Genomic DNA, 24,730 nt, shown 5'->3' with positions numbered 1-24,730 from the left:
CTCGCCATGCAAGGCACAACGTCATTATCCATTCGTAATTCTGTACAGATCTACATCTATCACCTTGTTTTTCTTTTTATGAAAAAGGTATGAGCTGGGCAAATCATACTTTGTCTCTGCTATAACCTCAATATGATCAAATTTATTTAAATAATAATCACGGGTCTTCGTAGAGTGCAGCACATATACCACATCGCTGCATCTCAGCGCGGCTTCAATCGCTAGTACATCAACTCCCTTGCACCGCATACCAAATGGCGGGTTCATAACGCATGTATCAAATTTGGTGCTCACTCGCAAACTTTGAAAATCGGAGTTTACCAAATCAACGTGTTGATCCACGGCCGCCATGTTTTCTCTGCATATCTCCAACGCATCCCGGTCAATATCCACATTCACAACGGACAAAGGCTCATAGAACGTGCATGTTATTCCTAACATTCCCGTCCCGCCACACAAATCCAGGACATTCTTCCCGCGAATATCGCTGTATACCGTTTCAATCATGTGCACCGTTGTTGCTGAGAGAGATGGCGGTGTTATGTACTGCTCATATTTAATTTTTGGCGTTTTAAAAGGCTTAAGCTGTGAAAGTACTGATTTTACGTCTTTCAATTTCATAAAAGGCCTGCTAAATTAAAATTATTTTGCGCAGTGCCCGGTTGATTCTATTGTGCAATTCGAACAGTGAATGAACGGTGTTTAATTCACAAACTGGATTGCTGAGGTGCAGAATTAGTTTGGTGTTATCATGTATGAGATTAATTTGGCTGCCGATACAGCAATGTTCGGTCAAATTATTTGCGACAACGAAGGCTGAATCCATGAAAGTATCGCGATAACAAGCTCATTCATTATTCAAATAAAATATTTGAACTAAAACGTGAGCTTTCGTTGCAGAAAATGCTTGTATTGCGGTTTGTAGAACGTTTCTTACATTTGATAAAAAGAAAGAGGCACTCAGCACCGTATTACGGTATTCGTTCATGAGATTGTATAACAAAATAGTAAAAATCAGGCATTGTTCCTACCTTTATTGCAAATTTGTGACTGTGTCTTTTTCATTTTGAGACCTACTTTCCAAATAAGTGCGTTTATTTAGCTTTTCAAACATCAAATGACATCATTTCAATACCTATTTTTTAATTAGTGGATATTTCCGTTTATTTCTCAATTCAATTTGTGCGCAACCAATCCATTTTCTTGTTTTGCACGTCTAAAATTCAATTTGTGCGCAACCAATCCATTTTTCTTACCCCGGCCCAATAAAAATTAACAAACGCTCTTTTCAATTCTCGTCATTCGTACCCCTCAATGAAGAACATTCTGACATCCTCATCAGTTGTAGCATTCCGTTACTCCGATGGTATAATTCTTTCCTCGGACACATCACTGAACTATGGCTCGTTTAAAATGAACAGAGGAGTAGAAAAGCACTACTTTCTCTCCAACAACACGGTAATGATAGCACGAGGTGAATACTCCGATTTTCAGGAACTAAAGAAAATATGTGATGAGGAAATGGAGTACGATGAAAAGATGGGAACAAGAGAATGGATAAGGTTCATTCAGCGCACAATGTATTATAAGAGAACACGGATAGAGCCGTTGAACCTGAGCATAATTGTTGCTGGGTACGATGAGCGCAACGAAAAACCTGCGAAGGAGATCAACAGCATGGAGCATTTTGGTCAGAAGCTTGTGTTTGGTGCGATTGATAATATTGGCAACTTTTACACCGATGATGTTCTTGCATGCGGAATCGCATCCCATATGGCGCTGCCATACGTAAGAGGCCATGATGCGATGAGCTTAGATCGTGCTGGTGCTACAAAGCTGATGAAGGAGACGATGCAAACCCTGTATTACAGGGATTGTATGGCAGACAACCATGTCAAGATTCTGGGTGTAGAGAGGGATGGAATATGGGAGAATGAGGAAATAGTTTTGAACGGTAACTGGGAGGATGGCAGGTACTTTTAATAAAAAGGTGCTGTAAATTCTTTTCTATTTCTTGTTTTCGCCAAAAATACGTTTATTCGTTTTATCTCTTATTTTTGATGCGGAGTAACGAAAGCACTTGAATACCCGCTTCCTGTGCTCGTTAGGCAGCTCCTTTATTTATGTTCGATGCCTGTTCGGTTCATTACCGTAATTGTTGCCTAAGACAGGCCATTTTGTACGTTGGCATGGTGGGGTAACATTTCCGAGCCATTCTGCCTTAGATTGCGATTGTGGTTACTATAGGCTTAATCGTAGCAAATGGCATTTTAAATGATCAGCACTTTCGCTCACTATTCTTTTTCATCCTTAAAACCAAGTCTGCAATTGCCTTGTCTGCAGAACAAGGTACACCCCCATTTATTTGCTTTACCGGTGTTATTTGATCCAATAACAAACTGAGGGATGACTTATTTGGTGCTGGTACAAATGTGCAATTCCTTAAGATTGATGTTTAAAGCATTCTTTGGAGACTGAAGGGCCCCTCACGCATACCGAATTCAAAACCGTAATCGTGTGCGAACGTGGCATGGAAGTAAATAAACATACCTTTGATGGAAAGCTCCGCAAGAAAAATAAAATAAAAGGATGATTCTACACGCAAATCGAGGATGTTTAGTCATAAAAATTTATTTAAGGATCAAGCAGTCGAATTGACCAGCTGACCAGAGACCAGGCTGTGTATGTTTTTTCCCAGATAAGCGAATGCAACCAATCCAAACACAAAAAAAATAATACTAAGCGGTTTCTTATAATTCCTTGAGAACGAGTTCGTAAATATGCCCACAACATAAATCATTGCGAGCGGGAATGCGCAGAAATACTTTGCTCCGCAGAAACCTTCCACAATCACAGGTACGAACAAAAGCACCAGGAGTATGTAACGCAGCGAAATGATGTAGTTGAACTTATTCATATTCTGCTTGTACGTGCTGTAGTAGTACGACAGGTAGTATCCGTTGATAAAGGACAATGCTAACATCCCATACGAGAGTAAAAATAGTGCTGCATTGCCTAAATTGTAATCCTGGTGGTTGTACAGGAAGTGCACTGCCACGGGCACGGCCAAGATCGATACCAGCGAACCAAACAGTATAAAAATATCCGATTCACTCACCGTTCTGCTGATATTGCCACTTATCGGATAGTAGATAGACTTTCTGTTGTAGTACTCACATATGCTTAGCGCAAACAATATCAGAATAGGTGCCAGCCATCGGTAGTACAGTTTGCTGTATCCCAAGCATAAAACGTAGAAAACAAGCGATGCGATGAGTATTAGAACGGTTATTCCATCCGCTAATACCCGTGGAGTGTTTGCCAAAGTAATTCCTTTGTATTTGTGCTGTCCCATGAGGTGTGGGAGGCGTGCTATTTTATATTTACGAATTTTTCCATTTTTGATCTTTTCATTTTAATATGCGGATAAAGGGACAAATAGATTGTTGCAAGATGTGCGTGGAAAGTGGCCTAATACGTAGAAATTAGCGAACGTGTACGAAAACGAAGGCTCAGCATACTTCTTAATAACTTTGCATCTTTGTTCTAATGCTAGCTGCGCCATTTCAATTTGTAAAACGAAATAAGAGAGCTGTTCTGATGCGTGGTGGTATTAAAATATGATCTGATGCATGAACAGTACATTTCGTGCATTTTACCGATCAGTTAGCGTTAAAGTGCTAATTAAAAGGCATTTAATGACTAATCGATAAAAACAGATAAATTGTGCGTTTTTAAATGTGTCGAGCACGGTTCACCACAGAGCATTCGCAGGTCGTATGCTGCACCAGTTTTATTGGTGGCTTGCGGTAATCACCACCATTATTTGGGCGTTCAGGGCACGTTATGTGGCAAAAGGTGTTAACAGCAGTTTTAAATGTGGGTCGCACCTGAGAATGACAGCTAATTACAGCGTAGAACGAACATAAGAAAACAAAAAAGTTTGCCCTGGTGATGCTCGTATTCTTGAAACCTTGTTCTTGTGAATGTAAAGCACTTGCATGAAAACGAGGAGGTATTTGGCGAACATAACTTTTCGAAGTATTTGCTGTGGTATGAATCTATCAGCCCTATTTATCGTGTTACGGATCGATCAGCCCTATTTATCGTGTTACGGATCGATCAGCCCTATTTATCGTGTTACGGATCGATCAGCCCTATTTATCGTGTTACGGATCGATCAGCCCTATTTATCGTGTTACGGATCGATCAGCCCTATTTATCGTGTTACGGATCGATCAGCCCTAGTTTATCGTGCACTTCAACCCCATTTATTTATCGTGCACTTCAACCTCATTTATTTTCATGAGAAACACCGTCTTCTCCTTATCTTCCTCCTCGGGATGGTGCACAATCTCGTAATCTTTTATAACCAACCTCTTTTCAAAAAATGGCGCATCTAATACGGCAGTTTCATACTCGCCACCTTCCCCACACCAGTTATCCATCTCCATTCCCCTGATCACATTCAATTTCCTTCCCACAATCTCTTTACCCAGATTCGTGCACGCCACCTTGACAAAAACCACATCCATGCACTCAACAATTGCATCGTAGATGGCCCTCTGTTCCAGGTTGAACAAAGGTGCCAGAACACCAAGATTGAGCCTATCACATACGTTTTTGATCCTGTTATACTGGTAATAGCTCTTGATAGCACCCACACTGACGCACTCGAAAGCTACATTCTTTTGTAGCTGCAAAAGATACTCGTATATCACCTCAACCTCATCCTCGGGGGTAGTGGTGTACTCTTTGTCAGTATTTATTGCTTTTCTGTTCGTCTCGCAGATATAAATTGGTACATTTAGCACCTGTCGATAGAAGGGGATCATTTCGTGACCAACTGTCTGGTACATGTACGAGTCTATTTCCGCGCTTTTAATGTACACGAGCGCAACAAGATTGTATTTTTCTCGTTTGAGTAGCTCTATTGTGTAAAAACTGTCTTTACCGCCACTTATTAAACCAACAAAGCTTTTCATGCATGGGTCAGCCAAAAGCAAGAAGAAAACGGCGGACGATGACCGTATAAACAGGAATGCACGGTTCAACGCAAATTTTTATAGAAAAGTGTTCTGCGAGTTTGATTATACAAACGATTCAAACGGTGATGTAGCGATAAGAATTTAATGCGTGTGCCATGACACGAAAGCACTGTTCAAACATTGTGCGAATGTACGAAGTGCAAGAGAATGTTATTTTGCGGCTCATTCAATTTACATTGTAACTTGCCAATCAAGGAAACACGTGATCAGATCGGTGACCCTGCCGTACTTTAAAACATGAAACGGTTTTAGCAGCATAATGATCGCTATTAAATTTATTTAAAAATTAGCTGCGCTATTTCCGTTTATAAAACGAAAAAGTTCTCTATCCGTTCAATGATACTTTCTTCTTTCTATATGTCGTATTATGTTTTTTCTACTGTTTAAAATCTTATGATAGGGGTTAATTAGCTACTATTCAGTGCTTGTGTAATTTTAATATTGTTAGTGAAGAACAACTGAGGGCGTTTCAGAAAGAGTGAGTTGTAGAACAATTTCAGACCTTTATTCAGTGCAAATACATGAAACACAAAATTTTTTATTTTTCTCTAAGGGTCAAATAATTTATTTCTTGGAACCGAACAATCATCTTCTGAATTGTCTTTTTATTTATATGATGAAATTACTTGTTTCCCTATACATTAGCAACACAGAATAAATACATTTTTTTATTTACGGGACCGACCATAGCTATTGGTTGTATGATGGCAAGTAAAATGAACATTTTTTAGCGTTGATATAGGAGGGAGCTTGCTCAGCAATCACAATATATCATGTTTGCACAAAGTATACCTTTTAATATTTGCATTTTATCTAATACACATGAAATTAAACAATTCCTTGATCGTTTCAAGCCGTGTTTAATCCGTTTGTGTAGGTTTCTCTTGCATAACTGTTTTAAGAACCGTTCACATCGGTTCCTAGTAGCACCATTATTTTGATCACCTTGTTTTGTACACAATTGAATGGTAGCCATGATTTAATTCTGATTTATTAACTTACTACGTCTTTTTACCTTCCATAGTTCGTAAATCATGCTCGGTTGATGGTTTTGTAGCGCTCAACCCTATTCAGGCCAATCTCTCATCTTCTTTTGCACTCAAATTACCTTTTGTTCATTCATTTTTTTTTAATCTGCCGATTCTCCATTCGCTGGTCCATTTTTCCGTTCAGCAGATCATTTTCTACCTTGCTGTGCGGTGTAACTGAAGTAACAAGCAAATTAATGTTTATTTTTATGTTTTTTTACCTCCGTTCCCTTACTTCGGTGCTTTCTCTTACTTTTCAATTCTCTGATCGTTTCATTTCTTCCATCCCATATTATAAAATTACCTATTTCTGATACAACTTGTGCAGTAACTCTAGCTCCTTGGTCTTCTTCAGTCCGCGTTTACCATCTTTTAGCTCTTGGTCAACAACTAAATCCAAATGCCCGTCAACGTACTCTTTACTTCGAACTATCGCAGTTGCTTCCGTATGCCTTGCATCTTTCGCGCTGTGTTGGTACTCACGTTTAAAATTAAGCATCACGTTCCTCAAGATTCTACGGCCCTCTCTCCTATCTGTTGCAATGTGCACCAATCCAATTTTATTCCTCAACACTTTGTAAATTATACTTTTGATTTTTAAAATATTTTCGGTACGTCCCTTGAACTTCATAGACCTGTACATCTCAAAAACCTGCGTTGTGTATTCCGGGCACGATAGTCTGCTAAGTATCGCTTCAATGGTTCGAAGTGCTACATACTGTCTGTATGGAAGACGCACATTCTGGGGAGAGTTGTAATTTGTGTACGTGGTGACGTATTCACCGCACTTTGCGCATACCTCGGTTTCAAATTGGTGTTCACACATTTTGCGGCGATGTACAGGGCACGAAAAGGGGCAGAGAGATTTTTGAAACATGATTCCTCCCGACATCTCTACAAGCACCCCGAATTAATGGCAAGAACCAAAAACATGGTTCCTCCTAACATTTCTACAAGCACCCCGAATTAATGGCAAGAACCAAAAATTTACATCAATGTATGGAATATCCAACAAAAACAATTTTTATAAGCATATTTGCTATTGCAGAACGATATTTTACTCAACGCTGACATGAGAGTGCCTTGTATTGGTCATGTACTGCTATTCGTTTCTATTTAATAACAGTAAAGTTTTTCAGTTCTACATGTGTGATTAATTCTGTGATCAACAATTTGCTTATGCTATAACATGTTAAAAACAGGTTTGGTGGTAAACGAACACGCTGTTGCGAAAATATGTTAAAAAATTTATGGGTCGATTTAATCGAAAACGTTAATGATTCTCATCTTTACCACCCCTATGTCTGAAAGCTCGGCACCACGCGACACAAAGGTAATTTCGCTGATTCTGCGCTCGCTAGGCATAGAGGAGTGCGAACCAAAGGCAATACTGCAGATCCATGAGTTCGTCTACAAATACGCGACCGATGTTATGAAAGATGCATCGCAATATGCAGAGATGGTTGACAGGCAGGTTATAACGGAGAAGGACATCAAATTGGCACTACAAACAAAGGTGGGCCGGTACTTTGTGCCTCCTCCACCTAGAGCATACATGAATGACATTGGCACTATGGTGAATAGCCGACCCATCAGACCGCACGGAGAAGGTGCAAACAAGCTGCCCATGGGGAAGAACACCCTGCTCAACTTCGAGAGCAGGCTGATAGATGAAAATGAGATGTAAAATTGCGATCGAACAGGCGCACGCAAATTATTGAAGGAACGGCTTGTCTATGTTAAGGTTATGAATTATCCTCTTGTACTCCACGTAGTCTATGCTGCTAATAAAATGGTTAACTTCTTTTTCGCCCTGCTCTTGCTCACCGTCGGTCTTTGCAATGAGTATTCTCCTATTTTCAAAGCAAAACTTTACTTTTTTCAGTTTGATTGCGAAGGAGAGATAAAAAATGTTTTCGATCGTTCTCGTGAACGAGTCAGGATTTATAACCAGTCTGTAGTAGTCTATCTTTTGATTACCGATCGCATCCGTGATTTTATCGATCTTGTGTGCGAAGTTGTCATCTTTTATTCTCTTGTGCTCTATTTTTGTACTCTTTCTGTCTTGTTCCTCCACCTTCGCCTCTCTTTTCCTTCTTAATCGGTCGTTCACCGCCAGGCCGTAATGATGTTTGAAGGTTATGCCGTAGAATCTCTGTTCCAAGCTCCCAAACAAGATGTGCATTTTCCTGTTGTATCTTTCTGCACACTGCTCATCACCAATGTTCTTCTTTAATCCTTTGTTCAAGTTGTTTATAAACGACATGGTTGTAACCTTCCTGTTTCTAAGTTTCTTCTCGAATGTGAGCGATGAAAGATTCACGGCCTCCGCCGATATTTTAGCATCAAGTTTTAGCTCCGCTGAAGTTGTTATATCCGTGAACAAAGTATTTGTTTTCGCAATTATGTTATCTAGATTGGAAGTGTCTGTGTCTGCCAGTTCTTCCTTCTTATTTCTGAGGTCGTTTAGTAGATCGAAGTACTGGTCCTGGATACTTTTCATTTGCAAGGGCCCTGATCCGCAGTGGGCGATAAAATGGACAAACAGGCCGATCGGTACCGACACTAAACACGAATTCCGCCCATTCTTTGATTATGAACGGCAGCCAAAAGATGAAACGGCTATAATAAGGATGGTAAGCTGTTATAGTATCCACCACATGCCTCAAGAACTGAACGAAAGATTCCATTCGTAATTTGTTGGTGGTGCAAATAAAGTGCCATGTTTTCAAATTGTTCTTGGTTGTAAGTCTAAATCGGTAAATGGATCAAAATATTTTAGCACCACATCAAACTCAAGCGCTCATAAATAAAATATGACACGTATCTGCCAAACGGCATAGCAGTTACAATTTGTGTGGTTAGCATAGCAGTTACAATTTAAGAGCATGGCTAAACCTATCAGATCACTCGCAAGAATTGGTATTTAATATGCGTTTTATTAAAGAAAATGATCCACCGATTTCGTGATGATTCGAGCTTATGATTGTTAGGATTAATACCGCCTCATGTCAGTACCAAGTCAAACGCTCTCCTTAAGCAACAATAGCAGCGATCGAGAAGTATATGTTTAAGTTCTGCATGGAGTGATTTCGTCTATTTCCTATGAGTAAGAGAATGGTTACGCACCGATAATTATTCGTAGATAGTTACAGGTATTAATCGTTGCAGTGAATTTTAGTACTTTGTGGCGCAGGTCGAATTAATTTGATGCGCTTTTGGCCTAATGCTACGCAGATGGCACGATTGTACTGCCTGAAGTACTTGTCTGGGTCAGCAACAGTTGTGCACTATTTAGAAACTCGCCATTTTTCAGTTTGTCAATTTGCAACCCCTTTAAGACATGAAGGACGAAAATGAATGCAATGCTGCAGGAGACAGGGACATATCGAACCACGAAATAAAATCGCAGATTATAATTTTGGAGAATAAATTAAAAATAGAGAAGGTGAAGTACAGACAGAACGTACTGATCGAACAAATAAAGAAGCTAAAGGAGTTGTACGTACAGAATGATCGGTACAACGCGCCCATGGTGCATGGCGTTGCCAAACTTGACATTTCGGGTCATGATAAAACGTGTCATAGCAGTCACGCACCTCAAAACGGGTGGATACGTGATGTGTCGGCGAATCCTGCTAGTTCGTGTGATACAATTGTTTATCTGGACAAGAATAATCTTCACAGCCTTAGATCCGGTTTCAAATATAGCAAGGTATGTGTGAAAAATATTTATACGGAACAATGCTTGGCATTTGACTGCGATGAGCTGACAATAAACGCATGCAGTAATCTGAGGATAACCACGAATGTGTCCGGTTCAATATTTATTGAGAATGTCCAAGAAAGTGCCTTGAAAATCAATGCTGGACAGATCAGGCTGGTAGGTTGCCGCGATCTTAAATTAATGGTATACACTAAATCAGGAATTTCTATTGAAAACTCGGAGCGAATTATCATTGAGGAATGGAAGATACAAAATGTTAAACATGAAAATTTATTCTGGAAGGTCAACGATTTCAGTGATCCGTTCGGGGATAAGAACTACACCGTGATTTGTTGATGAGAGCGGGGTGTCGACATGTATGCTTTACTCTCATCAGTGGAGTCAGACCTTTGTTTATAATAGATGTTTTTGCTTTGCATTTTACCGGTACTGATTGCAAACAATTGAATTCAATTTACAGGCCCTCAAACACGCTGTTGCTGCAATTGAAGTATCGAATTGTTGAGGTTATTGTTCATCGCGATCAATTTTTTGAGTTCATTTTTGCTTTCTTTATGTTGGCCAGCAACATTACTTAGAACTGTGCTCAGTTTTCTTGAGCACGCAAACAGCTGTGCAATATTTTCCCTGTTCAACTCACCATTCTGGTCCTTTATTTGCATATAATGCTTTATTTTAACCGCTTCTTTCAGAATGTCTTGGTTGTTTAGTTTCCTTCCCAATTCTACACCATTGTTCCCGATTTGTTTGGTAAGGTTAACGATGGTTATAACGAGAGAATCTTGATCGGGAGCTTCTTCTTGCGTGCTTTCCGGGAATAACACGAAACAGAGGAACACGATGAATATAACAAACCCTATGCAGAGCACTAGTGCTGTTGTGACTTTCATTATTCGCTATAAAGGAGAAGTCTGTAGAGAAAAGGATTCATATAAAGGGATTTGCTGCGTTTCATTAAATGATCAGAAGAACAAATCAAAAATATTGAGGCAATAAAAAGATGTTTTTCGTCTCATCGCAGATACCAAGTCTGTGCTTTGCCTATTTTTGCCTATAATTAGTAATAGCTGACAGACGGTTTATTGGTTAGCAGTTGATTCTCACATCACTCCTTTCATGATGTACTTGTCGTTTTTAACAGCTCCTTTTACTTGGTAATTAATCAGCAGCCAATGATCTAAATAATTCCTGGAGATGATAGCTGTCTATGGTACCATAAAAAGGACTACATCACCCAACACCATGTCACATCATAAAAGAAGATTCTTTATTTCTACTTGTGCAAACTATTACCTCCTTATATCAACATTGTAGAAAATTGGCTCTCTTCTACGGTTCACTTTATACCACGTGTTTGCCATTAAAGGAAAGTAAACCCTGCTCCGCATTTTGTATTATTCCAAAATTCATTCGTTTTCATATGAAAATCCAATTTATACGGCAAGATACGTTTACTTCGTATTGTTGGTATAAAACACGTCGTTACTTGTGCAGTATCGTATAGCATGTACATGAAAGAGTGAAAATAATAAGAGGATTTTGATATAAGACGGGTAAATACAAAAGATGCAACATTGAAGAGCTCTCTCTCCCTGATACATTACCCCTGCGATCAGGACGGAGCAGCACTTTTACCATACTTCCGCAACAGACTCTCGAGTTGCTTTGTTGGCAATATTTTAACTGGAAGCAAAGATTATCAGGCGGCTGAAAGTGTTTTTCCACATGAAACCGATGTGCTGTTCGAGTTTGGCACTTCGCTGCAAGTTTTGCTGGTTGTTGCCACATTCCCATTTTCAGGTATTTGATGAACGATCTTGTTCCATAACAGGGGTCGATTGCACAAGTTCAAATAATATGACATTCACCTAAAGTGTGAGCAACGAACACAAGAATAACGCATCGAGGACCAAAATGCGGTAATGACACTGACCGATGTGAGCATGCTTAAAAGTGAATCTCGTGCAAGTTGGCGACTTTGCATGTGTAAGACTGCATCATGACGAATTGGAAATGCACATCCTCAACATGATGACACGTATCAAAGTTCGTGGATGAAAATCCGCTACAAACGAACCATTGCGCATCTTTTTACGCGTTACGAAAATAACCAACGTACATAAAAGGATCAGTGGGACCCCTTCCTGCGGCACATGAAGGTTAAATACAATATTTTCATGTGAATCCTTAAGCTGTGGTTTGCATCAGAAGATGCAACAGGGTAGGGAAGATCACAGAAAATGATCGCTCATTATTGGTGTTACCCTCAACATTTTCGCATTCAATCGAGAATTTACAATGATAGATATAAAATATTATTTTCAGATACTTATATTACGTTATTAGACAACGACTTTAAAGTGAATTGTTGGCAGTTTGGCATTCTTTTCTTCTTGTTGCAGTTAAGGGGCTTTTGCGGTTCTAGTAAGGAGAAATATACTTTCGATATTTCGCAGTCAAATACGTTATTTTGTACGGTTTGCTGTGTTTTTTACGGCATTCCGAACCAACACGAGTTGACAATACCTGGTAGTCTCGTTTTGATGGTATGATAATCTAAAAGGGAATGTGATGTAGCAAGATTGGTGTTGTGGAACGTGGCGATGCAACAAACTCCTCCTAAAACGAAGAGGATGAGGCTCCAAGGAAAGCAATGAACAAAGTAAATCAGAATGTGTGTTTGTTTGGATGCTGCTGTGCGGGTGATAAGCAACATACTTGTGATAGAAAATAAATCAGTTTAGCAAATCACTCCTTAGCTTGTCAAACAGTGCCATGCTGTACAATGGATGCAAAATGTTCATACAAGAGAATTTGATCAGCAACAGACCAAACATTAAAGTGCCCAGCCAGAGAATGAAGTATGCTATTTTACTTGAACACGACTGTAACACTCTGCCGTGGATCGAACAAGCTCTAACACAAAATAAAACAAATCATTTATCAAGATGGAAACAGATGAAAGGCTGTAAATAAATATGAAACTGTTTGTTTTACTAAAAACTATAAAATGGCAAAATTGAGAACTAAGCATGAATAAGTTACATCTTATAATTCTTTCGCTCATGGCATTGGTATCGGCAAGGGAGTTTAAACGCCTTAAAAATTCGAATTTGATGTCGGCCCAGAGATTGGCACCTAAAAAGAAAGCAGATCCAAAGAAGGATGAAGAAGGCACAGAAAAGAAAGACTCCAAGAAGAAAAAGAAGGAGGACGATGAAGGTCAAGATAGTAAACTGCTCGCTAATACGTTCATGAATACTCATAACTTACTCGCATCTAAATCAGGATTGGCACCTCCCGAAGGAGAGTCTGGCTCTGGGGGTTCTCAGGAAGGCAAAGACAAAGACAAGGACAAGAACAAAGAAAAAGAGGAAGGCGATAACGATGAATCAAGCAAGGGCAAAAAATCAAAAAAAAACAAGAAGAAGGATGGAAATGAAAGCAGTCTCAAGACTCGTGGCTCATCTAATTCAGAGGCACTGCTCCAGAGGAAAAGCAGTCTTTTGAGCGAAGATGTCGAAACCAAGGATTATCTGAATGCTAGCGCTGCCGCTAATGATGAGGAAGACGATTCTGAGTGATTAAAAGGAATATTTCGTTCATAAAGCTCTCTTTTTTATTTTAGAGTCGATTAGGGATAACTACTGTCACATGAACGGCGTATTGAACGTTCATTCCGGTGGATTGTATTCCAAGGCACATAGCAGGCATCAGAAAATTTTACAAACGGATCTATGAACTAGTAAAGAACCAACTTTGTCGGTGCCGGAGGTATGTTTTATGTCATATGGAATATTGCTTAAACGTATAAAAATTCGATCAAACAGAGTCGTATATACCTGTTGCGCACAAATTTTCTATTTCTTGATGAATGGAGTGGCTAGCTTTATAAAATAAGGGAATAATTCGCGCGTACTTTCTCAAGATATAAAAGAAGTAAGGGCGTAATGCCACTTTGTCTGGTTAGAAGACAGAATGTTATTCATTAATGAAACACGATCTAAAGATTGGTGCATTGCGATATTGACTGGTATCCACAAAACATAAATATACAACATGTGTTTTGGTTAAAACATGGTGTCTAAGGTTTGTGTAAAAAAACGCTCTCCATCCGCAAGAAGCAATTTTGTATTTTGCTAAAAGTGTGTTTATTTTCTTGTGTTACGCTACATAATTAAACACACCTTCCGGGTTAAAAAGGCAGTTACTTTTTTAAAGATATTAAATGTGGGAATTATCTCAAATAGATCGGAAAATGAAGCATGCTAGAATTGAATTGGGATAAAAGCGTAATTAACTCAACACGATGAGGTAGGCCGTCATTGTAAAAATCCTAACACAGTTCTATGCGGGTTTTATGCACTGAAATTCGTTGTAATGGCAAAATTTCGTATTTGCACGGTGTGCATCAACAGTGTTTTACGTCAGCATCCCTGGTCCAATACAATTATTCATCGATATTTCATCCTTGCATCGTAAAAGTCTTTTCATTAAAATCCGTTTGCTTATCGTCTCACACCTCAACAACACCTAAATAACAAGTGTTCTAGTCCGACCGTGACCACTGGCTTTGGATCTATGGTTGTAGAAGTTGGAAGTTACATCACATCAAGGCTGATTTGGCTCTTGCATTATGATCAATTACCGAAGGCGCTTAACATAATTGCGTAAAGTTCAGTTATAGATGTCAATGAATGTGTTTTTTTGTTCAATGTGATATAGCAGGAGAGCTATTCCGTCCTTTGGTCTTACCAGGCAGATGAATACCAGTACAAGATCTACACATGAAAAATATTGTTTGGTCAGTACGAACTCCCGTTAAGTGACATATACGATCACCAGGTGCAACGTTCTGATTTACATTGTAGACAACGAGATCGTACAAATAAACAAGTAAAAACATTCTGATTTGCATCGTAGACAACGAGATCGGCAACAGTGTTCCAGCCTAGGAAAGGTGCATCATAGATGAAACACTTATGCAACAAATAGAATCAAGTGGTGTAAAGCGATGAACAACACTGCGGTGCAAAGGTGTTTATCTTCATGTAGCAAATAAAAAGCAGTAAATAATATCGAAAGCTAAATATTAACGAGAACCGGGAATACGTGCCACTATATCCGGTATACGAACACGTCAAAGAAAAAGAATACCCTAGCATCAACTTTGATGGAAAAAATTTCAATTCAACCTTTTACTTCTCCTTTTCTTTCAGCTTTTTTTCCTCCTCACTTATAAATTCGAGTCTCTCGACCAGCGTAGGGTGAGAATGGTAATACGTGCTGTACATCCAATCCGGACACACATTGGACTTGTTCTCCTTATGAATAGAAATAAGTCCCTTACCCAAATTCTCACCCAATCCTAACCTGATGGAGAACTGGTCAGCCTGCCGCTCGTTGTATCTTGAGTACATATTTGACAGCAGAGTGAAGAATGGTGAGAGAATACCCATGAAAAAGCTGAAATATATCATTTTGATTATAAGCGGTGTATTCTCGGCCTGGAAAAGAGAAGTTTCGAACGACTTGTTTTTAAGCGCAACCTCAAGGAAATAAAAGAATACAAACTGTGTCGAAAATTGGAGTAGTAGCATCTTGGGGATGTGATAATGGTGCCAGTGACCAATCTCATGTCCAAGAATAGAAATAATTTCGCCCTCGGTGGCCTGCTTTATCAATGTATCGAACAGAACAATTCTTCTCTCGCCAAACAGGCCAATGAAGTACGCGTTACTGTGATTGCTCCTCATCGAGCCGTCCATCACAAGAATCTTGTTGCACTTGAACCCAACTTTCTTTGCAAGGTCCCTGATCGCGGTCTTCAGGGACCCGTCTTCTAGCTCCTTGAATTTGTTAAACAACGGCTGGATTACAACAGGATAAATCATTACAAGAAATATCTGGAAGATACACACAAACACGAATATTATTGCAAAGAATGTGTCGAAATAATTCATTATCTTATAAATACCGGCATAAAGGAGGGATAGTATCAGCGTAAGGATGACTGTCTCCTTCAGAAAATCCTTCATGAATATTGCAAATGTCATCTTGTTGAACCCGTATCTTTCTTCGATGAAAAAAGTAGAAAACAGGGAAAGAGGAATGTCTGTGATTCGTTCAAAGTGCAAGAAAACTAACATAAACAAAACTTCAAGCATCATATCCGATTTGATACCAGTGGTTTTCTTTAAATAATCGTAGAACTTCGGGATGGTGTGAAAGTAGATGAAATAAATGAGCCTGCAGAAATTGACAGTACCTGAAAACAACGAAAATATCATCTTTTCTGTGTTGTATTTCTTCATCATCTCAAAGTCACCATCCTTTATCTTATCTACCAGCAGCTCATTTCTTTTTCCTCTTCTCAGCGCAAGAATCTGTCTGTAAGACAGAAAAACAGAGATAAAGTAGTTCGCAAAGGTTCCTATTATGATTATTTGTTGGTACATTTTTAAAGGGTCCAGGAAATTTTTCAATTTAACAGAAGATCAATCAAAAACGGTAAAAAATTTGTAAGATTATAATATTTGTGCTTTTAGTGAATAGTTACATGTTCAGTATGAAATATCTGTTGTAAATAAACGTACTTGCAACAGTAAGCCGAACTGGGATACCAAACAATTTTATGACTAATCCCGCAAAATGGAGAATTAGATTAGTTATCGATCAGTTACATCGTTTCATAGGTAGTACTGTGTACAAATGGTCCTTTGAAATTAATATAACATTTACAGTTGGTGCTAATTCATTCTGAACACCGCGTAGATCGATATTTCGCTTGCTGTTGCTAGCTAGACAACGCAATAAATCGCTGTCAAACCAACATATGCTATCATAAATAGTGAAGCGATATTTAGATTATGTCACGTGTTATACTCTAAAATACTTTCTGGCCATAAATGCAGGCCCAGGACAGGGTCCGAGTGTAATTAACCCATTTTTTCATCCAAAGCATGTTTGTTTATCTTCCTATATCGCGACGCTAGCACAGCACACTTCTCTGGTCCGTTAGAACCGATTATGTCATTCGTATATTATAATTTATCTTCTCATGTTAACATTGAATGAATTTTCTCTCTAAACAACAATTACTGCTCGAGATCCACGCAAATCATCAGGATCGTCCTAACTATTTCTGCAATTCCTAAGAATCTCCCAATGGAAGACAAAGCTACCGTAGTTATTATATAACAGCAAATCCGTATGAATGTGTATTTTTATATTACATCATATTACTTTCACCGCAAAATAATATACGTTTCCTGCAACCGAGATGACTTAGCAAAATTGATCAATCGTGATTTTCATGCTACAAATAATTCGTTGCGATTGGTGCTGCACGCCGATTCACAAAGCATAATTTAGACATCATAAACAAAGCTTTACATTTAAGACGGAAACCATGTACGTGTAGGACACAGCCAAACCACTCTCCTCGCCGATCGTGCACTCGAACCAATTCTAAAGAATAAAAGATAAATCACATCATGGTGATGCGATACCACAACTTACAAATTACACTTGATCTTTACTTATCCTGGTTTTATATTTTTCACGTAATCGTGAGCGCACGATCGTATCATGCACGTCATTCAATTCTATTGTGGTGTAAGCATATTTATCACCATCAAATATGGGTAATGATATGGCATCGGTACAGCTAATCCGTTCGCTATAATCAAGCTTTAACAGTAAACCAATCAGGTGCAGTAAATCTGGGTTATAGTACCGACCAAAATTACGATCCATAATATCGTACCATGCCAAATTTACAGCGTATTTCTCTTGTTCGAACAGAGACGAATACCTGTATGTACGCAGAGGGGCGCCCAGAAGTTTGAAAATCCGGGTAATTTGCAAAACTTCGTTGTTCTCCGAGAACACTGGATTATGTACCCTAAACTCCAACAAGATGCAACCGGCAGACCAGGAATCTATCCTATTATCATAGTTGTTCTCTCCCAGGAGCAGTTCCGGTGCCCTGTACCACAGCGTGCAAACTTGGTTTGTCATGTCTCTGCATTCGTACTTGCTTAGTCCGAAGTCGGCAATTTTCAGCAGGCCATCACGGGTGAGCAATATATTGCTCGATTTGACATCTCTATGTATAATGCCCCGCTGATGGAGATATGATAGTCCATGAAGCAGCTGATACGCCAGATTTTTGATTTGTTTATCAGAAAATCGATATTTGCTCAGAAAAAGTGCTGAGAGATCAAACGGAAGATACTCAAGTACCATATAGAAGCTGTCGTTATCAATATAGCAGTCGTACAGCTTTATGATATGCCGGTTCTTGCACTGTTTCAGGACTTTCAGTTCTCGAATCGTAATCAAAGAAATTCCGTTCTTCTCCATTTTGATTTTCTTGATTGCCAGCTTTTTGCCTGTTCTTGCATCTTTTGCCACATACACCTTTCCAAAGGTTCCCTCACCAATCATTTGCACGTTGCTGAAATTGTCCATTGGGGATCCGCAAAAATATCAGAAAATAGCTAAGTATATGGCCGTGCTGCGCTACATTTTGCAGTCACGGCAAAATGAAAGGGTTCAACATCTATATCTACCCAAATCCTTGCGTAAATAATTTATTCAGGACGTTAAACTCCATTTTTGCCTTAGCGCTTCGCATATTTTGTTTGCGAAATTGAGAAATTTCCTTTGCATTTTTAAAATCACTAAATTAAGTAATAAACCGCTATAATATCTCAGTTTATTTTTTTTTATCACTAATATACAAAAGTTGCGCATAACTTCACGCTAAAAGTCGTTTATCTGCACCTCACATCATGCATGCCTGTACTCATATTTTTTCTATCACAGGAGAACGATGATCTTGGCGTTATACCGATGCCACATTGTTGGATACATGAGAGTTGCATTTACCGAAAACGTCTCTCGTCTGGAACAAGCTCACTTGAGCAATTGTAGCCAATAGACTTCGATCACAGGAAGTGTTTATAACAGGCCATATGCTACCGGCATAGGCACAGTTAACCAGCGAATTTCTCCAGCAGCATTCAACTCGTTTTTTGAACGATTTTTAAAGCGGATTCTTCGATGTTTTGCACAAGAATGCAGACCTCCGAAAACATCTTCTGCTAAAAAATAAATGAAAAGATGTCTAATATGCGTGATTGGCACTCATTTGGATGCTTTCGACTGTCAACTTACCTATATGCGTGATTGGCACTCATTTGGATGCTCTCGACTGTCAACTTACCTATATGCGTGATTGGCACTCATTTGGATGCTCTCGACTGTTGACTTACCTATATGCGTGATGTGAACTTTTAGTCCGTACGCTATTGTACATTTCGCTCACTACTAAAAAAGGCCAAAACACTGCGTCGTACTGCAAAAGATGGGAGCCAAAACATTTTAATAAATAAACTCAGTCAAATTCTGCATTTTCGTAGTTCAAACAGGACATCTAAAGAATTGTTCCTTAATTCTTGTATGGAGCCGGATTAAATAAAAAAATTTGGGACCCTTGGTAACTGATGGAAAGGAAATTGCAGATAATGCCACCAAAAGCAGGATACTACCCAATGGATGACATGCCAGAATACATCAAGAAAATCCTGGCCATGAAACAGAAGAGGGCTAGAAAGGCCCGAAAAGATTTGGAACCAGGAATGATAGTGGTCGTTCTGGAAGGACAGTATTCTGGCAGCAGGGTCGTGTTCCTAAAGCAAACAGAGGACAACAGGGCAGTTTGTATCGGTCCTTCATCCGTCAACAACATTCCGCTGTTTTCAATTGATGAGCGCTTTCTGCTCAGCACGAGCACAATCCTCAAAGTCAATGACTACGATCTTAAAGATGTCAAGGAGTGTAGCATGGATGTCAACTACGAAAATAATGAGTCTGAAACAAGTGAATTGGAAAGAAGGATTGAGGGAGACGTATTGAAGGAGATTGCGAAGATGAAGTTTATGAAGACATACCTCAAGTCGCCCTTTAAAGTGACTGATAACGAGCATCCCCTGGCATTTAATTATTAAAGCTCATTTTTCGGGTACAAGAAAAATATATTCGATCGGTTGTTACAAAATTCTGCATTCCCAGGTTGTGTGCTTTTTGGTGTTTGGCTGGCAGCCGAACATCGTTCAGCGCCGTGAATGTTGAGGTGTACTCCGGCAATGAAATTGGTGGCTCATTTGAGTTTAGTATTTTGATTCAACGAAACGTTGACATATCGTGTCATAATTCATATCATAATTTGTACTGTATAATAATTTGTTCATAGAATAGTTTGTGTCGTGTAATAATTCGTGTCGCACGAAAAAATCCTAATCATAAATCTCAAAATCACTGTCTTCGCGGTTCTCCCTGTCTTTTTCGGGTTCGTTGTCCAAACCTTCAATGTCATTTACCAGGTGATTACCGTTTTGTATCCGTTCTTTCGCACTTTTTGTCCGAACCAAAGGCTTGTCAAAGTATAAATTTATCAGATCGATTCCCTTGTTGGTCAGAAATCCGTTTTCATCGGCAGGCTCTTTGAAATTTTCTTCTTTATTTTGCTCAAGCAAAAAAATTAGGTGTGGATGCTCAATCAGGCACACCTCTGTTGATTTGCGATTAAGAATTATTACCTGGTGCTTATACGACAGGAAATGCTCACACGGATTGTAGTTGATCTGGATCCATGATCTTCTCCATGGACCAGCCTTCTGGAAAAAGGCAACAAGCGGCAGAAATTTCTTAATTCGCACCAGAGGATATTTTAATCGGTGTATAATAAGTCTGCAAAACCGCCTCATACGTAGTATTTTGTGTATTTCAAACAACGATTCCACTTCTTTCATAATTTCATCGTATTCCTCAACACCGTACAGTGTTTTCAGTTTACCCACAAGCTCTGCTCTCTCTTTGCTGTTGAGAACATGTTTTTCCCTCAGTTTCTTCCTGTTTTTTCTCGAGGTTATCACGTTTTTAAAGTTATAATTGCTGAAGATTTTATCACTTGAGAGAACTGGCGGAGGATATTGCGGATAAACCATATTATCTAAATTGCAGCTGTTCACGTACATCAGAAACGCTTCCGTATCCAATTCCATCATATTTTTGAAGAAATCCAAGTAAAACTCGTTATTGCGTGGCAGCGCAAAGTCAGCTGGGTTATCAAATTTAAAAAAGCCTTCCGATACTCCGTGTATATTTCCATTTCTGATGTGTAAAAATCGCTTGTTGGTGTCAGCACTGCCTGTAAATGCTTTTTTCCCATCCAAATCTTGTTCTATTTTGCATTCATAAATGTCCTTTGATTTGACCAAATACAGCTCTCCAATGTCCCGCAACTTGAAGAGATGCTCGATCAGGTCAAAGTTCTTCATTTGGCTGGGGTTATTTGCCGATGCTTTTATAGACGATGGCTTTGTTTATGATCGACTTTACGTACCATAACTGGATGAGTCAGCGGTAACTTGATACAGACACATATTTTACCAGCTGCAGCAATTCAACAGATGAAAAAGACCTAAAATCTTGTCTTTATACCTTTTTGTAGATGCGTACCGTGTAAATATTAACGTGGTCTGAGAAGGACGTCTGTGAACACAATTTAAGATATAACAGGTAGATATAGTTGTGTAATCTTATTTGTTGCTGTTTCATCAACTGTTATGTATTGTTGTAGCTTTGTTGATCACCATTGTCCAACCGGACGAAGGTTTCAGATAAAGCGAATTACCGCACAAGAACATGCACACTGATGTGGCAAAGCTAAATAGTTGATGGAAATATCATCAAAGAAGAATATTGAAATAATGAAGAATATGGAAATGCGAACACTGCAAGTAAATTGATGCTCAGATGTGTTTCAAAACAAATTTATTTATCGTACTTCCGTATTGCTAAGGTACATCACAGCATATCTGTGCTCAGGTGAAGGAACGCCCAACCGCACTGCTGACAAAGATTTATTCGGGTGCATTGACTAAAATTTGTGGCGCAAATCACTTCCATTCTTTGTGTGATTAATTTCTATTCTGTTTAATGAGTGAAAATGGTGCAGCCGTTCATTTTTAAGTTGGCTAAAAAATTTTGGCCTAAATCACGGTTTTTGATGAGAAAAAAAGCACTGACAGACTACAAATGCAACAGAACTTTTACTGAGGCTTTTGTTCGGGACCTAAAAGCAATGAAATCGGAATTTGCACAAGAGCCAACACACGAGAATCTCTCCAATATTGAACAAAAATACGGATTAGATCTTGTACGATGTTTCCATGAAAACAGCAAGAAACATGTGCTCTACAACATAGTTTATACGCTGATTATTGAGCATTTGACAGTCAACACCAGATGCAAAAGTACACTTCTTTATATTTTTCTCCTACATTTTTTCTTCACCAGCCAGATAAATGACATAACCTACATAAACATTACAATTGAAGACCTGGAAAGAATCAACACGATTCAAAATCCATTCTTTGTGTTCTATTTGAGTGATCTCAAAGGAAAAGGTGCGTTTGACGTGCATTTTCATCCGAATGATTTTTTTCTACGAACCATCACGGCTGAGGTGGATGACATTGAGCAATCAATGGAGAATATCTTGACATAGCACAGTGAGATGCACCATCTCGGCGTGTTGGGTGATGAGTGAAGAAGTATTTAAAACGAGGACACGAAAGCGTTGTTTCTAATGAATAGATGTACGATAGTTGGTCATATTTGTTGTGAGGATGCTGGGTGCCCTACATAACATGTACGATGGCAGGTATTGTTCATCTCAGCGGATAGAGCGCCACTAATCGATCACACTATGAGTGGCGAGCATCGGTTCCAAATTGTTTTTGTAATTGCTCGTTTAAATGTGTAAACTGAACTACGCGCAACATTGTATCAAAAGGATTTGGCAACAAAAATAAGTTTGGCTCATCTTAAACTGGAATAAATATGATTATACGTAAATACAGACATTCTGGGTCGTCGTTTATTTTTGATCCTTTTGCAATGATCTCTTCCTATGCTCTGTTATTGTATCACTCGGGATTGCCAATTCATTGCATTCACCGGGCACATCGCCCTCAGATTCATTGCATTCCCGGGCACATCACATTGCGGATTCTTCTCACCACCCATGTTGCGCAGGAACTCCAAATTATAAAAATTTTATTTTCTGCACCCTCATGCTTTACAACCTATCATCGGTCAGCAAGGCTGCAGTCGTGCCAGGTGACACAGTGAGTGACATCGCTCTGCACGACATGTACGATATATTCGCAGCGACATCGTGGGACGGCTCTATCTATTACTACGATGCGAATGACGCGCTGGGCCACAAAAGCACAACGAAGCTGGGCGGTCCGCTGTTATCTGGCAGTTTCTGCGATGGCAACAAAATGGTGGCCGGTGCGGTGAGCGGAATGCTATATGTGGTTGATGTGGCCACCAACCAGATCAGTGAGATCAAAGCGCACGATCTGGGCATCAAAAAGACAAAGGTGTACAATAACATAGTGATCACAGGCTCATGGGACAAGAAGCTCAAGTTCTGGGACTTGCGCTCCAATACTCCGCTTTTTACGCACGAGTTAGCGCACAAGGTGTACGCAATGGATATAAAGAACGACAATCTCGTGCTAGCGCTCTCCAACAATACGGTGGTGACGTACAACATCAACGACTTCCAGCGCCAAAGGATACTCCGCACAAAACTTAAGTGGCAGCTCAGATCCGTATGCTGTTCAAATGACCAGGTGCTTGTTGGCGGGATAGAAGGTGCTATTGAGGTGCTGAACATGAGTGACACCTCCGATCACTACTACAAAGGGCACAGGTCCGCCAACATTCTGTATGCGGTTAATTGTATAGATGTGCATCCACACAGCACCTCATTGGTGGCGAGTGGCGGCAGCGACAGCTATGTCCTGATCTACAACAAGCAGCAGCGTATCAAGACGTATTTTGAGAAGACGAATGCGCCCGTGACAGCCGGAAAGTTCAGCAGAAATGGGCTGTTTTACATCTATGCAACGGGCGAGGACTGGTCCAAAGGATATCCTGTCACGCAATGCGCCACCAATGTCTGCACCTTAGACATAAAAAAGGCAAAAATTATCGTGTAGTTGAAACAGCAGCGACGAAGAAAAGTGTTAAGGCTAGCATGTGGTGTCTGATAGGTAATACGTAATAAATATTTGTGGTGATTCGCCTTATGAAGATCTTACCGCACGAAATGGTTTACTTCGGATTTATTGTTTAGTTGAGCGAGACTCAGTCCTCCTACCGCTTGAGACCTAGCATCTCAGACATTAATTAAAAGCACAAATACTCTTGGATCAAGCATTGGTGGTTCCCTCTTTCTGCCGTGAATTATCATATCTCGGTTCATTTTTAACTCAGGCTAACGAATTAATTGCTTATGCGTGGCATACAGTAGATGAACCGTTTTTGATGAATAAACGTGGTGTATTGGTGTTGTCCCTTGGCGGACGGATCGCATTAATTCCATTAAAACAGCCACCATGTACGGGAGCATGCCGTAATTGCGGGTGTGCTCATGTTAAAATGCTTATCGGGTAAATTAGAAGGATCAGATTGAATTTGTCTACAATCACAATTACTTGGAATGACAGAGCATTTTCATACGTTTAAATTGATTAGAAAGAAAAGAATATGGAAAATAGAACGGGCATGGTGTGTATACCCACAAAACGCTATCTGGAGATAAATAATGTGGTTATCGGTCTGAGCGTTAATTGTGTATGCCTGTTCATGAATATGTGGTTATCGGTCTCAAATGCTTGATGTTCACACCCGTCCGTGAATACACTAATCCGCAGACCTCAAGTTTCATCTGACGAGAAATTTGCCTGTCAAAAATGAATTTGTTTTTAATGTCTTGTTTACCAGAATTTATCAGATTACGGAAATTATCGGTGAAATAAAAGAAATTGAGTAATCGT

The 24,730-nt window shown here is 39.4% G+C and overlaps 17 protein-coding genes across 17 annotated transcripts; 8 read left to right on the top strand and 9 right to left on the bottom strand.

Moving 5' to 3' along the window:
• Positions 1 to 24: 24 nt before the first annotated feature.
• On the bottom strand, positions 25 to 621 carry VCUG_00347 (uncharacterized protein; the record flags this gene model as incomplete). The annotated part of the gene is made up of 1 exon (XM_008075177.1): positions 25 to 621. One exon carries the CDS (start codon positions 619 to 621, stop codon positions 25 to 27), a length of 597 nt encoding a protein of 198 aa, XP_008073368.1.
• Positions 622 to 1,314: 693 nt separating this feature from the next.
• VCUG_00346 (uncharacterized protein) lies at positions 1,315 to 1,994 on the top strand (the record flags this gene model as incomplete). The annotated part of the gene is made up of 1 exon (XM_008075176.1): positions 1,315 to 1,994. The coding sequence occupies one exon, from the start codon at positions 1,315 to 1,317 to the stop codon at positions 1,981 to 1,983; it is 669 nt and encodes a 222-aa protein (XP_008073367.1). The 3' UTR covers positions 1,984 to 1,994.
• Positions 1,995 to 2,613: 619 nt separating this feature from the next.
• VCUG_00345 (uncharacterized protein) lies at positions 2,614 to 3,380 on the bottom strand. Its single transcript, XM_008075175.1, has one exon. It carries the CDS (start codon positions 3,353 to 3,355, stop codon positions 2,642 to 2,644), a length of 714 nt encoding a protein of 237 aa, XP_008073366.1. The 5' UTR covers positions 3,356 to 3,380; the 3' UTR covers positions 2,614 to 2,641.
• Positions 3,381 to 4,194: 814 nt separating this feature from the next.
• Positions 4,195 to 4,985, bottom strand: VCUG_00343 (uncharacterized protein; the record flags this gene model as incomplete). Its single annotated transcript, XM_008075174.1, has 1 exon — positions 4,195 to 4,985. One exon carries the CDS (start codon positions 4,983 to 4,985, stop codon positions 4,272 to 4,274), a length of 714 nt encoding a protein of 237 aa, XP_008073365.1. The 3' UTR covers positions 4,195 to 4,271.
• A 737-nt stretch (positions 4,986 to 5,722) lies between these two features.
• Positions 5,723 to 6,913, bottom strand: VCUG_00342 (uncharacterized protein). Its single transcript, XM_008075173.1, has one exon. It carries the CDS (start codon positions 6,900 to 6,902, stop codon positions 6,381 to 6,383), a length of 522 nt encoding a protein of 173 aa, XP_008073364.1. The 5' UTR covers positions 6,903 to 6,913; the 3' UTR covers positions 5,723 to 6,380.
• Positions 6,914 to 7,376: 463 nt separating this feature from the next.
• Positions 7,377 to 7,881, top strand: VCUG_00341 (uncharacterized protein; the record flags this gene model as incomplete). The annotated part of the gene is made up of 1 exon (XM_008075172.1): positions 7,377 to 7,881. The coding sequence occupies one exon, from the start codon at positions 7,377 to 7,379 to the stop codon at positions 7,761 to 7,763; it is 387 nt and encodes a 128-aa protein (XP_008073363.1). The 3' UTR covers positions 7,764 to 7,881.
• On the bottom strand, positions 7,734 to 8,579 carry VCUG_00340 (uncharacterized protein; the record flags this gene model as incomplete). Its single annotated transcript, XM_008075171.1, has 1 exon — positions 7,734 to 8,579. One exon carries the CDS (start codon positions 8,577 to 8,579, stop codon positions 7,791 to 7,793), a length of 789 nt encoding a protein of 262 aa, XP_008073362.1. The 3' UTR covers positions 7,734 to 7,790.
• An 820-nt stretch (positions 8,580 to 9,399) lies between these two features.
• On the top strand, positions 9,400 to 10,785 carry VCUG_00339 (uncharacterized protein). Its single transcript, XM_008075170.1, has one exon. The coding sequence runs from the start codon at positions 9,420 to 9,422 to the stop codon at positions 10,137 to 10,139; it is 720 nt and encodes a 239-aa protein (XP_008073361.1). The 5' UTR covers positions 9,400 to 9,419; the 3' UTR covers positions 10,140 to 10,785.
• Positions 10,089 to 10,725, bottom strand: VCUG_00338 (uncharacterized protein). The gene has a single exon (XM_008075169.1). It carries the CDS (start codon positions 10,691 to 10,693, stop codon positions 10,268 to 10,270), a length of 426 nt encoding a protein of 141 aa, XP_008073360.1. The 5' UTR covers positions 10,694 to 10,725; the 3' UTR covers positions 10,089 to 10,267.
• A 1,258-nt stretch (positions 10,786 to 12,043) lies between the features above and the next one.
• VCUG_00337 (uncharacterized protein) lies at positions 12,044 to 12,355 on the top strand (the record flags this gene model as incomplete). Its single annotated transcript, XM_008075168.1, has 1 exon — positions 12,044 to 12,355. The coding sequence occupies one exon, from the start codon at positions 12,044 to 12,046 to the stop codon at positions 12,353 to 12,355; it is 312 nt and encodes a 103-aa protein (XP_008073359.1).
• Positions 12,356 to 12,822: 467 nt separating this feature from the next.
• VCUG_00336 (uncharacterized protein) lies at positions 12,823 to 13,412 on the top strand. Its single transcript, XM_008075167.1, has one exon. The coding sequence runs from the start codon at positions 12,836 to 12,838 to the stop codon at positions 13,385 to 13,387; it is 552 nt and encodes a 183-aa protein (XP_008073358.1). The 5' UTR covers positions 12,823 to 12,835; the 3' UTR covers positions 13,388 to 13,412.
• A 1,574-nt stretch (positions 13,413 to 14,986) lies between these two features.
• VCUG_00335 (uncharacterized protein) lies at positions 14,987 to 16,261 on the bottom strand (the record flags this gene model as incomplete). Its single annotated transcript, XM_008075166.1, has 1 exon — positions 14,987 to 16,261. One exon carries the CDS (start codon positions 16,259 to 16,261, stop codon positions 15,002 to 15,004), a length of 1,260 nt encoding a protein of 419 aa, XP_008073357.1. The 3' UTR covers positions 14,987 to 15,001.
• A 1,066-nt stretch (positions 16,262 to 17,327) lies between these two features.
• Positions 17,328 to 18,334, bottom strand: VCUG_00334 (CMGC/CDK protein kinase; the record flags this gene model as incomplete). Its single annotated transcript, XM_008075165.1, has 1 exon — positions 17,328 to 18,334. The coding sequence occupies exon 1, from the start codon at positions 18,276 to 18,278 to the stop codon at positions 17,328 to 17,330; it is 951 nt and encodes a 316-aa protein (XP_008073356.1). The 5' UTR covers positions 18,279 to 18,334.
• A 981-nt stretch (positions 18,335 to 19,315) lies between these two features.
• VCUG_00333 (uncharacterized protein) lies at positions 19,316 to 19,836 on the top strand (the record flags this gene model as incomplete). Its single annotated transcript, XM_008075164.1, has 1 exon — positions 19,316 to 19,836. One exon carries the CDS (start codon positions 19,316 to 19,318, stop codon positions 19,817 to 19,819), a length of 504 nt encoding a protein of 167 aa, XP_008073355.1. The 3' UTR covers positions 19,820 to 19,836.
• On the bottom strand, positions 19,739 to 21,151 carry VCUG_00332 (uncharacterized protein; the record flags this gene model as incomplete). The annotated part of the gene is made up of 1 exon (XM_008075163.1): positions 19,739 to 21,151. The coding sequence occupies one exon, from the start codon at positions 21,149 to 21,151 to the stop codon at positions 20,108 to 20,110; it is 1,044 nt and encodes a 347-aa protein (XP_008073354.1). The 3' UTR covers positions 19,739 to 20,107.
• Positions 21,152 to 21,822: 671 nt separating this feature from the next.
• On the top strand, positions 21,823 to 22,713 carry VCUG_00331 (uncharacterized protein; the record flags this gene model as incomplete). Its single annotated transcript, XM_008075162.1, has 1 exon — positions 21,823 to 22,713. One exon carries the CDS (start codon positions 21,823 to 21,825, stop codon positions 22,381 to 22,383), a length of 561 nt encoding a protein of 186 aa, XP_008073353.1. The 3' UTR covers positions 22,384 to 22,713.
• Positions 22,714 to 22,951: 238 nt separating this feature from the next.
• VCUG_00330 (uncharacterized protein) lies at positions 22,952 to 24,109 on the top strand (the record flags this gene model as incomplete). The annotated part of the gene is made up of 1 exon (XM_008075161.1): positions 22,952 to 24,109. The coding sequence occupies one exon, from the start codon at positions 22,952 to 22,954 to the stop codon at positions 23,888 to 23,890; it is 939 nt and encodes a 312-aa protein (XP_008073352.1). The 3' UTR covers positions 23,891 to 24,109.
• Between the last annotated feature and the right edge of the window lie 621 nt (positions 24,110 to 24,730).

This window comes from Vavraia culicis (assembly GCF_000192795.1).
Source record: "Vavraia culicis subsp. floridensis unplaced genomic scaffold supercont1.4, whole genome shotgun sequence".
NCBI classification, from domain to species: Eukaryota; Fungi; Microsporidia; family Pleistophoridae; genus Vavraia; species Vavraia culicis.
The sequence above is the reverse complement of the archived record's forward strand: the minus strand, read 5'-3'. Positions and strand labels throughout refer to the sequence as shown.

Excerpts from the sequence above, each read along its gene's own strand:
- VCUG_00345 (XM_008075175.1), bottom strand. The coding sequence starts at position 3,355 with ATGGGACAGCACAAATACAAAGGAATTACTTTGGCAAACACTCCACGG.
- VCUG_00342 (XM_008075173.1), bottom strand. The coding sequence starts at position 6,902 with ATGTGTGAACACCAATTTGAAACCGAGGTATGCGCAAAGTGCGGTGAA.
- VCUG_00339 (XM_008075170.1), top strand. The coding sequence starts at position 9,420 with ATGAAGGACGAAAATGAATGCAATGCTGCAGGAGACAGGGACATATCG.
- VCUG_00338 (XM_008075169.1), bottom strand. The coding sequence starts at position 10,693 with ATGAAAGTCACAACAGCACTAGTGCTCTGCATAGGGTTTGTTATATTC.
- VCUG_00336 (XM_008075167.1), top strand. The coding sequence starts at position 12,836 with ATGAATAAGTTACATCTTATAATTCTTTCGCTCATGGCATTGGTATCG.